This window comes from Lampetra planeri, chromosome 63 (assembly GCF_965212315.1).
Source record: "Lampetra planeri chromosome 63, kcLamPlan1.2.h2, whole genome shotgun sequence".
Classification (NCBI taxonomy): Eukaryota; Metazoa; Chordata; class Hyperoartia; order Petromyzontiformes; family Petromyzontidae; genus Lampetra; species Lampetra planeri.
In genome coordinates this window covers 958,658-976,437 of record NC_136169.1, presented here as the reverse complement: position 1 = coordinate 976,437, position 17,780 = coordinate 958,658, and the positions used below count along the sequence as shown (strand labels likewise).

Below are 17,780 nucleotides of genomic sequence, written 5' to 3'. Positions count from 1 at the left end.
CTGGCCATTGACTAACATTGCTCACAGACTAAACACCGACCCAGTTGAGTAAATTACCTTGGACTACGCTGAATGAAAAGGCCACGATCACAGACTCCTTTTATGAAAGGATGTGGCTCACATGGAGAGAGCGAGAGATAGCCACTTAGCGATGAACTCAGCTGATGATAACATGCAGCGCACACACGTGTACATCATCTTGATGCCAAGACGCAAATCGACAAATTATATCACCGATTCACCATCAACCATTTGTGCAAATTAAATCTTTCATTTTCCTAGAGCGCTGTCGTGAGCCCAGTGCTTAAAAACGAGACTGGAGTGGCGAGTGATTGGTGTTGGGGGGGGGGGGGGAGTGAAAGTCACTCCTATCCATGTTAACAGGCCGGGAAACAGAACGATCCCTCAGATAGTTTTGTTAGTTAACGCATTTCCCTTTCTGTATTCACTCGCTCACAAACTCGTGCATTCGTGTTTAGTTTTCCCACATTAGGGGTAAGGGTTACGTTGTAATTTACGTAGAGAGTAAACAAATTAAGATTACACTTCGCTGGGTTAGGGAGGCCGGCAAATGACCCGTGACAGATTCCGGGCCACGGCTAAAAAAAAAAATCGGGAATGATCCAAACCTCCAAACCGGTTTTGGACAACCAACTTCGTCTGTTCGCTACACCACCACCTCCGTCACTGACTGGGGTGGTGAAGTATGGTCAAAGCAACATCCTCATCCAGTAGTGGATTGAGCAAGGTGGCTGGCTCTTCTCATCATTGTACACGTAGATCCTTTCAAAAGGAATTAAATTAACCCCACTATTCTAGTCCATTTGTAGAACATCTAACATTGATTCAATGGAAACGTGAGCTAAAACGCGGAATCCTTTCGCCAGTATGAAGATATTGAACGATATCATTTAATATTATGGAATGTTATGGAATGTACTTATAAGATATATTTGTATTATTTTATTATTTCCCTTCTACGTGACTTTACCGAAAGAACCAAGAATATTTATAAGATACTGTTATGTAATGTTTAACGCGTTCTTAATCTATTATGCAAAACCGTCAATGTTAAAAGTTAATGTTTATTAATGCCCGAGACACACCCGATGGATTTAACAGCTTGATTGGTCATTGGATCGCGCAAGATATTATTAAAAGTCCAAATAAACAGAATGTGAAATTTTATATATCTTTTTTACCGATGAAGCAATTCATCTGCGTGCATTATCAATAACCTTTGGTACGGATAATAATGTAAGCAAGTTTTCGGGTTGTGGTGGCGATGCTTGCTACCAAGGCCGTAGCCATGGAGTCAACATTGGGGGGGGACCAAATCTTTTAGGGGGTCTGGGGGTCCCCCCCCCAGATAAAAAAATCGAAATTAGAAAACTAATTTCCTGCCATTTCCTCCCTAAAATATAAAACAATTTAACACATAGGATAGACGTTTTATTTCTTTCTTACAACAATGTCTAATAGTGTATTGTATTACATTGCTCTGTTTTTTCTTTTTTACCTTTTCTTGTTTCATTGTATGTAATGGCAGAGATTAGGGATTAGTAAAGTACAACCATAACCACAATCATATAAACAAATCTATTTTATAGCAATATATTGGGGGGGGGACGACGACATTTTAAAGCATATTTGATGTGTCCCCCTCCCCAATAAATATTCTATAATAAATATTTATTATATAATTACGACCTTGCTTGCTACACTGCTGCCTGGCAGTGGTGAAGAGAACACGACCAGTAAAACGAACCTTCGATAATAACACCGAGTGGCGACGTTTTGGGCAATGACCCTCCCCCACCCCCCCAACTATTTAGCAGCACATCTAAATCGGCTATGAACAAGGACCATTGCCTGCAACGTCGCCGAAAATATACATATACGTTTAAGCGTCATTATTTGATAATAGGTTTGTTTTGGGGAGTGGGGGTTAGCTTCAGAAACGTCGTGCTCGGATTGTAAATGTTGTGGCTTGGCTCTCCAACACACAACCGGTGTACTGTACTAATAATATACTATCGCCTGATGATGGCGGTTGTAATTGCTGGCGAAACGTCGGACTCGGATTGTAAATGTTGTGGATTTGCTCTGCAACACATTGGTGTTGCTGTACTAGTACACTACACAATTATACACGACACTATACATGACACTACACACTACACTACTATACACTACACTACTATACACCTCACTATAGACGACACTATAGACTACACTTTAACACGTAGGCTTTCGCGACCAATATTGTTCATAATCAACGATTTTTGGGTTTAGATCGCGTTATTTATAAATGTGTCGTAACCCTCCACCACCCGACACGGCCAATCAGTAAAAAAAGGTGTCACGTTGACAAAAGACAAATAGTTCACTGCTTTAGCCCACCGGTGTGTTGAAGCGTGAAACCACAACATTTACAATTTGAGTACGACGTTTCGCAATTACCAGCGAAACGTCGTACAACTCAAATTGTAAATGTTGTGGTTTCACGCTTCAACACACCGGTGGGCTAAAGCAGTGAACTATTTGTCTTTTGTCAACGTGACACCTTTTTTTACTGATTGGCCGTGTCGGGTGGTGGAGGGTTACGACACATTTATAAATAACGCGATCTAAACCCAAAAATCGTTGATTATGAACTATAGACTACACTACTATACACGACACTATACACTACACTACACACTAATGCTGTATTAGTGACGAATTGGCCACGTTCTGTTTACGTGGCAACCCTTACTAGTTGGCCGTGTCGGGTGGCGGCGGGTTTTCCCGACACGTTTATACAATTACGCGATCTCACCCTAAAAAAAAAACACCTCTATTATGGATGATATTGGTCGCGAAAGCCTCCCCCACGTGTTCAACTGGCATTATTTGACGCGCTAAGCGCGTGCCCTTTCCTGTACGTGTCACTTTTAGGGTTCATTTGAGATCGTCAAAATTACGGAACAATCTTAAGACGCACTATGGGAACCTCATTTGCCAGTAAAAATATAATAATTCGTTTTTTACCCTTCTATCTGGCAACAAAACTGACACCTTTTTACAAGGAGTCATGTTTGCATAGACCGCAAACAAAAGAACATAACTCTGTTATGTTATTTTGTTTGTATTATGACTGCAGGTATTGCGGTCTATGCAAACATGACTCCTTGTAAAAAGGTGTCAGTTTTGTTGCCAGATAGAAGGGTAAAAAAACAATTATCAATCTTAAGACGCGTTGGGGGGGGGGGGTGCACGAGCAAACGGCTGCACGCACACAAACACACGTTAGACTGTTAGAGCATTACGCGTACGACGCATTAAATTATAAATTATATTGCAGCGACCGTGATAGCGTTCGCGAGGCCTCAAAAAACCGTTGCTACTTCCAGAGTGGGGTCACGTAAGGTGAGCCCCAGCACCTGATATAACTTTATTATTATTCTTTTAAAAATGACTTTTTTGTTTCAAATAGGCCTCGGCAAGGTAAGGTAAAAAGCAACGAGCCTACCTTTTACACATACCCCATACAAATTACCCGATTACAGGGTAAATACTAGGGTACTACTACACATGAACAAGGTTTATAACAGTAAATGCTATAAGGTAGAGCGCATTATTCATATAGAATACTCTCGATGATTCCGATTTTACACGCATTCTTTGAACTCACTCTGTCTGTTGTTGTCGTCACTGTCGTATCCTCAAATCTTGTAACTCAATTTTAACCCACTTCCTAATGTGGTATCGACTGCAAACTTGGTATACGTATGTCATAATGGTGACAATACTATTATATCACTAAAAAAACATTTTTAAACGATCTTTTTTAAAGGTTATGTTTCGGCTTGGATCTAATTGTCTACGCTCAACTGACGTTGGCTCTAAATCACCACGGCCCCTTACGTTGTGGCAAGCTTCGGGACCACTTCCTGGAGTTCTGTCATTACGAGTACATTTAATAAAAGTGTGTTTTTTAAAAATGTTTAAAAAAAATATTACTTATTAAATAGAGGCCACGGACTGCGCCACGGAGCTTCTAGCGGTAAACAAGCTATCGTATTTACCGGGTAATATTTCACGCTACCTTTACCCTACCGGGTAATTCTTCCTAGCTACCTTTACCCTACCTTTTACCTTACCCCTTTGGCATGTCGACACCTTTACCTTTACCCTTTTACCTTTACCATTTTACCCGGTAAAATGGTAAATTACCTTACCTTGCCGAGACCTAGCCCCAGCACCTGATATAACTTTATTATTATTTTAAAAAGGACTTGTTTGTTTCAAATAGAACAGTGGACGAACACACGACAACAACACAAAGCCTCGATACTTAGTTTCTCAATTTGCGTTATAAGACGGTCTCGCCGTTGCATACATATGCACATGGTTAGTTGGCCATTAATTTGTATATTTTGTTAACACGACGACAGTGTTATGATCACAAGTGGCATTTAAACTAGAGTGATAAAATGTCGTTCACATACGACGGCGCGCTGTTAATAAAAGAATGCGATTGAAAGGTACGGTTAAACACATTTCAAGGCACGCAAACAGTTTGTGATAAGAGTTAAGCTGGGATTTTTAAAATAAATTTAACAACTTTAGCTGTGGTTGTTGGTAGGGTAGTGCAAGATGAATTACCGTACAATGTCCACGTTTATTTTAGTTATAAGCTACGCCATCTAACGCCTACATAAACTAATTAGTAACCACATGATTAATGGGTATATAATCGACCAATATTTTTCGTAGATTTGTATGCAATGGTTTTGTGTCTTAAATCATCAACAAAGACCGCCGCTCAACGATGACAGATCATAAACTATCATTAAAATAAACACTTCATATAACCTCACGAATGCAGTCAATTCACACACAGTTATTTTAACCACAATTAGATCAACGGAATCGTATTTGCAAAACTGTTTCATCAACACAACCGTGATGTTTCAAATGAATGGTCATGTGGATGATGATGATGTAGATGATGATGTATTTGTGGTTTTAGATTAAAATTATGTAGATTATGTAAATACTTTTGATTTAAAGCTTTCTTGACTGCAGGGATTCATATCCTTGGTTCTTTCGGTAAATTCACGTTGAAGGGAAATAATAAAATAAAATAATCAACAATTACAAATTCTCACGACGTTTCGATCGCAACACAAGCAATCGTCATCAGGTGGCGGGACAACCACAGCAGAGAAAACTACTTCAAAATCAAGATTAGATTTTGTAAATGATGGTTATGTAGATGATGGTGATGGAAATGATGATGATGTAGATGATGATGTTGAAGGAAATGATGGTGATGATGATGTTTGTTTTCAATGTTGTCAACCCAAAAAAACAACTCTATTATGAATAACAACAATTGTTATGGCCACGGTGATGGGGACACGGCTATAACCCAAGTTATGTTCACGATTAGAACTATTCAATTATATACTCGATATATATTTAATTTATAGTGCCTGGAAATAAAGGCAATGTTAAGAGGCAGGAGTGATAAGAATTTGCGATGATAATCATTATCAGGTTAGTGGGTGACGATTAATTCCATTGTAGTCAAACAATACTTAAATTATATTAAGGCAATTATAATTATTCGAATTAAAACACGATGGGCCCGATATGAACATTACAAAAAAACTATTACAGATACTTTGAGAAGTGGCTGGTATAATGACCGGGGCAATGCTGATGACCACCAATGAAGACAAATCGTGTTAAGAATAAGCATTATGGGTCGAAGATTAGAGATGGGAAGGAATAAATTGATTAGACTTGAACAAAAATTGCAAACGAATCGAAATGCGGCAATATTTAACCATTGCCACGGTGGTAATGTGTTAAGAAACCATCTTAATTATAGCACAATATTTACTCGTGTAACACGATATAACTCGAGATTAATTTAGCTTCTAATTATTTTGAAACGACTTAAAAACAATTGTTTTAATCGACGATGCGGTATTTAAATTCGGTAACATTGATTATACGTAGTAATTGTACACTAACGTTGAATACACTCAACGTTACCGTTGTAATCAATGATTACAGTATTACAACCAATAAACACAGTATTTACCTCATGTGATATTGATTACCATCATTATACACCAAAATTGATTGCAATCATTCAAATCGACTGCAACATTATTTACACACTTCAACATCGATTCACAATTATAATTAATTATTTCAACCGACAGTTGACCGATCACGACATTAATAGATAATTAACAATGCTGATGAACCTTAATTAAAGCGAAGATGATCACAAACGATGATACGAATTGCAATTTGCCCGTTTCGTAATTAAGGTCAGGAGATTTTAAACGATTTATCAAAACAAATCTTGCCGATATGACAAATTGTTCACGAATCTTCAACTCGAAAGTTATTGGCGACTAATAATTACGGCCATTCAGACGACGCCGATTGCTACTATAACCACAATTCATCAACGTCAATGACACATTGTGGACTAACGTTAATTCAATCATCACAATCCGACCTTCGTTCACGTTAAGGGGATGACGATCGTCCAGCGAAGAGCTTCATAGCTCATCGGATTCCTCCACGATAAATATTCCGATGGAAGTTAGTCGACAATGTGACACGGATCTGAGGGGACCCCGCGAATTTTAACTCCGATTACAATCGAGCCCCAATGGTTACAACCATCACTACCATGGGGGGATGTGATGATGATTTATTATTTAGAACGACGACGTAGACGTGATGATGGATGTTGCTGCTGATGTCACTCCGACGAGGTTTATTTAGATCTCGAACGACGCTGAAAATTAGTAGGAATCTCTGGCGGGAAAACCGATACTATTGATCAATATCTCATCATCATCGATAGATGGATAAACCTCGGATGATGATTCGATGATATCGGACCGAAAGACGCTAAACGTCTGATGAAAGATAACAAAAACCTCTGGTCGATGGCTAAACCTCTTGATAATTGATAACACATAAACCTTCGATTACGATGATCGATAGACGATCAGGCGGACTCTGAAGAGATATGCAATGCATACCACGTTATCCACAACACACACACATGTAGACACACACACAGACATACACACATGTAGAAACACAGACAGACACGCATGTAGACCACACACACATGTAGAAACACACACATGTAGACCCACATGTAGACAAACACAAATGTAGAAACACAGACACACATGTAGAAACACAGACACACACACGCATGTAGACCACACACACATATGTAGACAAACACATGAACACACACCACCCACCTCTCTTTCGTGCTGTCGGCAGTACGTCGCGTCCCCGTCTCTAACCGGCACCATCATCATCACCTCCTGCTGCTGATGCTGCTGCTGCAACTGCTGCTGCTGCTGCACTGGCTGCATGCGGTGATCCTTGGTCAGCTTGACCCGCCGATGAGCGGACACGCAGGCGCTGCACAGGAACTCGCGACACACGAGGCACTCGGAGGCGGCCCTCGCTCCAGACTCACACGAACTGCAGCGGGGGGGAGGAGGCTCTTCGACAACGACCCACGACGCATCACGACCACCACCACCACCACCCTGCTGATGATGATGCTGCTGCTGCTGCTGATAATGCTGCTGATCGTGCTGCCGCTGCTGCTGCTGCTGCCGAGGACTGCATTGAATGTCGTCCTCCGCGGAGGACATCACGTCGAGGATGGTGGTGATGAGGAAATTGGGAAGCTCGTCGTCTTCGTCGTCGTCGCTCGCAAGCTCCGCGTCGTCTGGGAAGTCCACGGCCGCGTGGCCCAGGCCGAGATCGCCCGGGGTGACGGCGGCGGAGGAGGAGGCGGTGGCCGCCGATGTTGAAGCCGCTGCTGCTGCTGATGCTGCGGTGGTGGTCGAAGTAGACGCGACGGCATTGCTGCTGCTGCTGTTGCTGCTGTTGTTGTTGGCGCTGATCGGGAAGCAAGGCATCGCGACCACTTCGTCCCCTCCGGAAGATGACACGGGCGGAGGACCGACGATTCTCCTGCTGCTGCCGCTGCCGATGAGGAGACTGCTGATGAGGCTTCGAGTGCGAAAGGCTTCTGCGAAGTCAGCCATTCGCAGCACAAACCCCGCTCCCGCATTGAGAACCCGGCGATGGGAGCTGCCCTCCTACGCTGCGAGACTGCTGCTGTTGCTGCCACTGGCTGCTGTTGCTGCTGCTGTTATTGTTGTGCAGCCTAACGTCTATTGCGCTGTATATCGGCTAAATAGCGGTGCTGGCCACGTGGGTTGTACTGCATCGAGCCTAGCTTGGTGTGTGTGTGTGGGTACTACAGAGCCGTGCATGCTGTGCGCAAGCCTAAATTAGGGCGAGCTATTGCAAGCCGGCTATGCAGAAGCGCTGCGAGATGTATGGTTATACACAGCAGCGAACACGGGCTGTGGAATTCGCTATGATATAGGCTGCTATGAAGACTATGGCAAAGCACCCGTCACTACCACTATAAATTAAAGCCACCCACTCTTATTTCAACAATGCAGTCCATGCAACTTGTACCAAAAGCAGGCGTATGTAGACTGTATAGTCTATCCCGCGATGCTCACACCACGGGGAATAGATCGGGAGGAGGGGGAAAGACCCTTGTATCATTCGAGCGGAAGAGGCAATTATATCGGTTAATCAACTCCCCTGTAATTGAACGTTACGCGTACACAATTAACTTACGAATTAATGCAGCAGCAAATTACCCCCCTCTCCCAAACCTCCAGTTTCGTAAACATTCCATCTTTGGATCTCCCCCCTCTCTTCACCAATCGGCCACTGAAAAAGCCCAGCGCAAGGCTGCCCTCATTTAAGGATTCTTCATTTTTTTTTGGTGGCTACATTAAGCAGGGAGAGGGCTTATTCTTATCGTAATTATAAATTGACGAGACAACAGCGTTCTAGTCGTGTCGGACACGTGGTCGCCGCGTGGCGCTTCGGGCCCCCACTGGGGTTTAAATGCCCATGTGCGCGGTATTTTAGAGCAGGGCGAGACCACAGGGCATCTCCCACCGTAGGGGGGGGGGGGTTGGAAGATAAAAAAAAATTGTCCCCATGCTCTTTCAAAGTCGTCGACGGCCATACGAAACCAACTCCAATCTCGGCGCTTAGCATTTTACTAAGGGCTATTAAATTAAGAGTTGTGGTGGTGTTAGTCCGTTTTAAGCGGGGTTATATATGGACAAAGTTAAATGATACATCTACCCACACCCCCCGTTCATGAGTGGTACGGTCCGAATGGCCCAACCCCGACCATGTACAGCACGCCCTGTTGTGACGTCATCGCAATACATTTAACTATTCGTTATGACCTTAAATAGCACTCGGCTACTATGAAACACACTTGAATTATCGCTATTCTTATCATAAAAAAAATACATTGATACTTTAAACCATCCGTCAAGGATGATCTCAACAATGCCAGGGTTCGTTGGAGAGCATCAGATGGTCTTTGCTCGATAATTTTAGAAATCGATTTTAGAAATCGATTTTCTTATTGATGAATGAGTCACTCTCAGCAGCCGTGGTCTATCCACTGCTGTATGACGGCCTCCCCCTCCCTACGATATCATGATCAGCCGTGGTCTATCCACTGCTAAGCTAGGTGATGTCATCACCATCGTGATCAGAAATCCTCCTCCGGTCTTGCGATGAAAAAAAAAACTCATTCTCTATAAAAAACAAAAAAAAATCACGGTTCTTATTCATCGTTAAATTAAATTAATCCAGAAAGTTAACGCCTATATATACACACGCGCGCCTAAACGCAAAGTTGTGTATTGGCGGAAGCGATTGCCATCATTGAAGCATCTGCACAATCATTATAAAAATGTATCTGCATCGAACAGAGGTCACACTTTTAACACGGGGCCCCGCGCCGTAGCCTTAACAGACGTTTTGGGCTGCTGGCGAGAGAAGGTGGGAAGCAACCACGCCCGGCCGCCTTTGTCTCCCTGGCGCCGATGTTTACACATCGCACCGGGTACTCTCATTTGAGGCCGAGTCGACCTAGGGGAGGCCCAGCACCGGGTCCGGATGATTAATCACTGTTGTGGTCATAATAAAGGTTTTTGTGTATAGATCGCGTTATTTATAAATGTGTCGTAACCCTCCACCACCCGACACGGCCAATCAGCAAAAAAAAGTGTCACGTTGACAAAATAGTTCACTATTTTAGCCCACCGGGTGTGTTGAAGAGCGAATCGACAACATTTAACATTTTTAAGTACGACGTTTCGCAGGTAATTACAGCCAGCAACAGGAATCGTGAAGCCCTACACACTTGCTCCCGGTCTTAAATAGAGCAGCAGCAGCATCAGCAAGTGTGACCGTCATCGTTTAACCCGATCGCCCGATGAAGCTGGCTGTTAATGGCAGCGAAACGTCGTACTTGGAAATTTTAAAATGTTGTGGATTCGCTCTTCAACACACCGGTGGGTTAAAGTAGTGAACTATTTGGCTTTTGTTAACGTGTCGGGTGGTGGAGGGTTGCGACACATTTATAAGTAACGCGATCTAACACAACAACCCTTGTATTATTATTATATAATATTGGTCGCGAAAGCCGACGGACGTGTTACACTCTTGTGGTGTTGGCCGTGAGCGAGAATCGAACCCCGGGAGGCGGGTTCGTAGCGCAGCGCGCCAACCGCTACCCCACCGCTCCCCACACAGTGCACGCACACACCACGCCAGTGCACACACGCCACACACACACAGTGCACACACACCACACCCCACACACACACAGTGCACACACACCACACACACAGTGCACACACCACACCCCACACACACCCCACACACACACAGTGCACACACCACACACACAGTGCACACACCACACCCCACACAGTGCACACACCACACCCCACACAGTGCACACACACAGTGGACACACAGTGCGCACACACCACACCCCACACAGTGCACACACACACACACAGTGGACACACACGCGCACACACACACGCAGTCTGTGATGGGAGCGGTGGCGCCGTGATTCACGCTGCGTTCAGGAGAGCCTCCGGGTCCCTCCCGAGCTCCCAAATTCGCGGCCACCACGGCTCTACCATGGGGGGGGGGGCGGCGTGCGGAATACCGAACCGGTTCGGCGTCACCCCGACACGGCGTGGAGAAGTATGGCCAAACAACGCCGCCTCCCCCCACGGCGTGGTGGACAAGAGGCTCTCATCATCCAGCAGTGCATCCACAACGGTGTCGAGGCGACGACTTTTTGTCGTATGCTGTTGCGACAGTCCACAAATATACGTTCAAGTTAACACGCGTGCTTTGACATCGCCGGCAAACGCGGTTCAGTTTACAAGTACGTCTGTGCATACGTGCAAGATACACATATGTATATAAAACAAAGACAAAGATCCCACGTATAGCCTTAACAAAATGTTGGGGCAAGTGCTGTTAGCGAGCGCCTATGAAGGCCGGAACGGCACACGAGGGGGTGTGTGGGTGGCCAGCACCGCGCCCGGCCGCCTTTGTCTCCCTAGAATCGTTGTTTACACACCACACTTTCGGGTACTAATTTTAGGCCGAGTCGACCTAGGGGAAGCCCAGGACCGGTTCCAATAATGTTCACCTGGTGTTGGCCAGTTCGAGCGGGATTCGAACTCGGGCCGCCGGGTTCGTAACGCAGCACGCTCACCAACCACTACACTACCGCTCCCCACATATCTAGAAGGTATATAGACCAAGGCCGTATCCATGGAGTCAACATTGGGGGGGGGACCACATCTTCCAGGGTGTCTGGGGGTCCCAACCCAGAAAAAAAATCTAAATTTGAAAACTAATTTCCTGATTAAAATATTAAAAAATTCATTAACACATGGGATGGACTTTTTATTTATTTTTTACAAGAATGTCTAATAGTGTATTGTATTACATTGCTCTGTTTTTACTTTTTTTACCATTTATTGTTTCATTGTATGTAATGGCAGAGATTAGGGATGAATAAATTACAACCATAACCACAATCATATGAACAGAAATCTATGCATTAATTTATATGAAGACAAGTTCAGATATTGTGGAAGGGGAGGGGTTTGTTTGGCCATACTTCACCACGGCTGGTCAATGTTTGTGTTGATATGTCGGAACTTGAGTGTTAAAGCAAACGCCCTCTGACGTCGAACTCGAGTCGCGCCGCTAACCACTGCGCCACCGCTCCTTACGTGAGCATTATACAGTCACGTAGACACACAAATGCATTCGTAAATTAGTGTGCTTTTTACAAGACAAACGAGCGACGTTTCGCGACAATTGCCTTTTATAACACCAATTAAAAAAACCCAGAATATATTTTTGGCAATGGTTCTGCCCCATAGCATGCGAGCAGCATCTCGTTTAAAATGCTATAAACGTGTCCTACTATATAATTATCACACACAGTGTTGCGTTTCTGCTATGTTTGTGCTTTTGCAATACTGCCAATGGAGCAGCAGCAGCATCACCAAATAATTTGACGAATTTCAAAAGTCATCAATTGTCTTGTACGTCCCAAAAAATTGCGTGTACGAAAGCTATAACCGATGTGTAAAAGAAACCCCGAAGGCACAGTCCACGTGGACTGTAGCGGCCGCATCAGCTGCATTGAGACAAGATTTCTGTGGCTGCTCTATGAGTAACGTCCAAATGGTGGGGGGGGGGCACTTTTGGCCGAGCTGTCGTTTGGGCCCCCCCCCCCCCCCAAGTCGCTTCTGAAACATAAGTTAACATCTCGGTAGGCTCTGCCTGGCTAGGATGGGGGGGGGGGGGATGGTTTAGTTGTTGTGTATTTGTACGAGTTCTAGATTTGAAGCTTTCGTGACTGCAAGGATTCATATTCTTAGGTTTTTTTCCGGTAAAGTCACGTAGGTAAAAAATTAAAATTAATAAAAGTAAAATAAAAATAAAAACGTTTCGCATGCAACACAAGCTTCCGTCTTCAGGTGGAACCGTCACAGCACGACTGCTGTTTCAAGTACTTGAAACAGAAATCGTGCTTATTTATTTTAATTTTACTTTTATTAATTTTATTTTTTTATCTACGTGACTTTACCGAAATAATATTTGTACGAGTTTGGGTGATTTGTTTACCTTGATTGTACTTTGCACGAGCATCGCGTTTGTGTAACCCGTCGGTTCATCTTCTTGGTTCTTTCGGTAAAGTCACGTGACTTTACCGAAAGAACAAAGAAGATGAATCCCTGCAGTCACGAAAGCTTTAAATATAATTATTTTATTACGTTTTATTTTTATTATTTTATTATTTCCCTTCTACGTGACTTTACCGAAAGAACCAAGAAGATGAATCCCTGCAGTCACGAAAGCTTTAAATGGAGAATTATTTTATTATGTTTTATTTGTATTATTTTATTACTTCCCTTCTACGTGACTTTACCGAAAGAACCAAGAAGATGAATCCCTGCAGTCACGAAAGCTTTAAATGGAGAATTATTTTATTATGTTTTATTTGTATTATTTTATTACTTCCCTTCTACGTGACTTTACCGAAAGAACCAAGAAGATAAATCCCTGCAGTCACGAAAGCTTTAAATGGAGAATTATTTAATTATGTTTTATTTGTATTATTTTATTACTTCCCTTCTACGTGACTTTACCGAAAGAACCAAGAAGATGAATCCCTGCAGTCACGAAAGCTTTAAATATAATTATTTTATTATGTTTTATTTTTATTATTGTATTCCCTTCTACGTGACTTTACCGAAAGAACCAAGAAGATGAATCCCTGCAGTCACGAAAGCTTTAAATCGAAATTTAATATTTTATTATGTAAATTTATTATTATTTTATTACTTCCCTTCTACGTGACTTTACCGAAAGAACCAAGAAGATGAATCCCTGCAGTCACGAAAGCTTTACATCGAAATTTAACCGTCGGTTGTTGTAACGTTCTAACCTCGTGCCCTGACTGGACATCTGTGACAAAAAGCGCTTCATAGCTCATCGGATTCCTCCTGCAGTATCAATAGATTGATTCCGATACGACACGTGCTGTCAGTTCACCACAACTGCAGTCGACGCGTTCGAAACCCCGATTCGTCGTCAGCCATGGGGTAAAATCCACTGCTGGATGAAAGGCGCGCAGCCCAAATCTCACTATCCCGTGCCTCTGTTCTTAATCCCACTCAAGCGGATTTCATAGCTCCATCTCCGCGGATGATGGTCCTTCTCGAGTCATTTAACAAACCACAGCGGCATGTTAAACCGATGGTGGCATTTCTTTCGTTATTGTTCTTTTAAATAGAGTTCGGTAGATATGACTAAGAAGTGTTATCTTCTTGGTTCTTTCGGTAAAGTCACGTAGAAGTGAAATAATAAAATAATAAAAATTTAACATAATAAAATACAATTCTCACGACGTTTCGGCCACAACGCAAGCAGCCGTCCTCAGGTGAAGAACAGGGCTGTCCCTTCAGTCACGAAAGCTTTAAATCGAAATTTAAGAAGTCTTACTTTAACGGTTTATGTTTCGATAGAAATTAAGAGGAATGCAGCTCAACTATATTCTTAGGTTTTTTCGGTAAAGTCACGTAGGTAAAACATCAAAATTAATGAAAATAAAATAAAATAAAAACAAAAACAAAAATCACGACGTTTCGGAGGCAACACAAGTCTCCGTCATCAGGTGGGACCGTCACAGCCGAATTAGCTGCATCAAGTGAGCTCAACTAGTAATCATTTTCACACGCGCTTTTCTCAATCAATCCACTGCTAGATGGATGAAGAATATCCCGGATCCCCCCACCCGGCGTCGGTCATGGATATGGGGTGTGGATAGTGCCGGGTTATCCTCGTAGCAAAAGTCGCTACACAAATGTAGCTACGGGCCCCGCACTTTCAAGGGCCCCGCGCTAAATGCTTTCAAGCTATCAATTCCGGTTCAGTGATTCTGCACTTGCTCTATTACTATAGTACTATACTGCCTTCGACTTCTATGAACGACCGGGTGTTTAAGGGGAGCGATTTGTCGTATTATCTTTCTGTATAGCAAATTAAAAAATACATTTATTTTACTATGCAAGTTAAGATTTGGTGTTTTAATATGAATATTTATTTATTTAGGGCCCCTTTATAACTTATGCTATACAGGCCCCGCATTCGCCACATCCGGTACTGTGTGTGGGGGGGTGGATGACCATACTTCACCAACTTGTGTTTTGTTTGCGTCTCCTGTTGTTGCAAACATTTCGGCGCAATTCATTCATCAGCGTTGGAGTGAACAGCTTAAAATGTTGGGTGTATTAATCCGTAGCCTTGTAAATACGCCGAGCATTAACGATGACGTTATAATAATTGGTTCTTTACCCTTCTATCTGGCAACAAAACTGACCCCTTTTGTTGCCAGATAGAAGGGTAAAGAACCAATTATCATATTTTTACTGGCAAATGAGGTTCCCATAGTGATGCCGTTATACTTGTATTACCACTATTACAAATAATGCCGGGGGTATTGCTGGCTGGGCTACTCTCCACCCCAACAGAAACGCCAGTTGCTGTTAGCGGTGCTGGACTAAGCTAGTGCCTGTAGCATAAGTTATAAAGGGGCCCTAAATAAATAAGTTAACATAAATATTAAAACACCAATTTGTAACTTGCATAGTAAAGTTATTGTATTTTTTCATTTGCTATACAGCCAGATAATACGACCAATCGCTAACCTTAAACACCCAGTCGCTCTTCTTGGTTCTTTCGGTAAAGTCACGTAGAAGGGAAGTAATACAATAATAAAAATTAAACATAATAAAATAATTCTCACGACGTTTCGGCCACAACGCAAGCAGCCGTCCTCAGGTGAAGAACAGGTCTGTCGATAAGACAGCGTCTGAATGAGACGTCCTGGGCTTGGAGCGTCTATTTAAGCTGGGAGGGAGGAGGAAGAGCGCCTTGACAAAAGAATTTGCATATGAAGAGGAATTTCGCATATTTATGTGAAATGCAGGAATGCGACTAGTGCTACTTGTGAAATGCGTAGGAGTCGTTCGCAAAAGTCGAAGGCGCTATAGTACTACAGTAATAGAGCAAGTGCAGAATCACCGAACCGGAATTGACAGCTTGAAAGCATTTAGCGCGGGGCCCTTGAAAGTGCGGGGCCCGTAGCTACATTTGTAGATACTTTTGCTACGAGGATTATCCGCCACTGATTGTCAGCGGCTGCTGCTGCTGCTGCAGCTGTAGACCGTCACCACCGAAACTAGCCGGGTAACTGGCTACGCGGGGGTTTTCCAGCGTAAGAAATAAACACAGAGTTGACTTGCAGCGGCGGAAGAAGACGAAGACGACGTTCGTTCGACGTTTATCGATAATAATAATAATTATAATAATAGCGATGCCGAAGGGATGGGAGTAACACGTATATTAAACTGTGCACGGATACCTTTTAAAATCACTCTAACTTTTCAAATTGTGATCCCGTTCATGGAATTCATTTGCCAGATTGTATAGATATATTTGTTTAAAATCCTAGTGAATGAAAACAAAAACAACTTCACAATAAATGTATCTTACTTGATTTGAAGCTTTCGTGACAGCAGGAATGACTCTTTGGTTATTTCGGTAAAGTCACGTATAAAGAAAATTAACTAAATAATAGAGGACGACGTTTCGATTGCAACACAAGCAACCGTCATCAGGTAGAACTAAATTTGAGAGAGAGACTAAACAGACACGGAGACACAGAAAGACACAAGCAGAGAGAGACAACACAGAGACAGAGTTGTGTCTCTCTGCTTGTGTCTCTCTCTGCTTGTGTCTCTCTCTGCTTGTGTGTCTGTCTGTATGTCTATGTTGTGTGTCTATGTTGTCTCTCCGTGTGTCTATGTTGTGTGTCTCTCGCTCTGTGGCGTCTGTCTGTGCGTCTGTCTGTGCGTCTGTCTGTGCGTCTGTCTGTGCGTCTGTCTGTGCGTCTGTCTGTGCGTCTGTCTGTGCGTCTGTCTGTGCGTCTGTCTGTGCGTCTGTCTGTGCGTCTGTCTGTGCGTCTGTCTGTGCGTCTGTCTGTGCGTCTGTCTGTGCGTCTGTCTGTGCGTCTGTCTGTGCGTCTGTCTGTGCGTCTGTCTGTGCGTCTGTCTGTGCGTCTGTCTGTGCGTCTGTCTGTGCGTCTGTCTGTGCGTCTGTCTGTGCGTCTGTCTGTGCGTCTGTCTGTGCGTCTGTCTGTGCGTCTGTCTGTGCGTCTGTCTGTGCGTCTGTCTGTGCGTCTGTCTGTGCGTCTGTCTGTGCGTCTGTCTGTGCGTCTGTCTGTGCGTCTGTCTGTGTTTTGTCTCTCAAATTTAGTTCTTCTACCTGATGACAATTACTTGTGTTGTAATCGAAAACGTCGCGTTCTATTATTTTATTTATTTTATTTCTACGTAACTTTACCGAAAGAACCAAAGAGTAAATGTATCTTTGCGTTTTTTTTGTATAAGATTTCTGTTTTTAAAAAGCATATTACTCTTTCGTGCTCCGCCGAGTGCGTCAGAAGGGGGTCACAACATGACAGCTGCCTCTGGTTTTCCCCTCTACTGGAAGTAAAAATTAGAATCACCGCTAATTAATTATCCTTCGCGTCAATCATCATCATCATCATTCGTCAAGAGTCGAAATCGGCCGACGCGACATGCACAGTAGCTCATTTGCACTTACTGGGTCATTTGTTATTTCAATGTCCCCGTCGAATTAACTGCTCAATGATTCAATCCTTGTGCGGACAAGGGAGTCCAACACCGAATGCTGAAGTGGTGTATCCGACGCGTGGC

The 17,780-nt window shown here is 43.3% G+C and overlaps 1 protein-coding gene across 1 annotated transcript in view; it reads right to left on the bottom strand.

The window, feature by feature from the left end:
* LOC144736876 (E3 ubiquitin-protein ligase TRIM71-like) overlaps positions 1–17,780 on the bottom strand; it is a 43,713-nt gene that overhangs the window by 12,613 nt on the left and 13,320 nt on the right. Inside the window, 1 exon segment of the mRNA XM_078619532.1 lies at positions 7,299–8,086. Coding sequence (XP_078475658.1) covers positions 7,299–7,973 — 675 coding nt within the window. The 5' untranslated portion in view covers positions 7,974–8,086.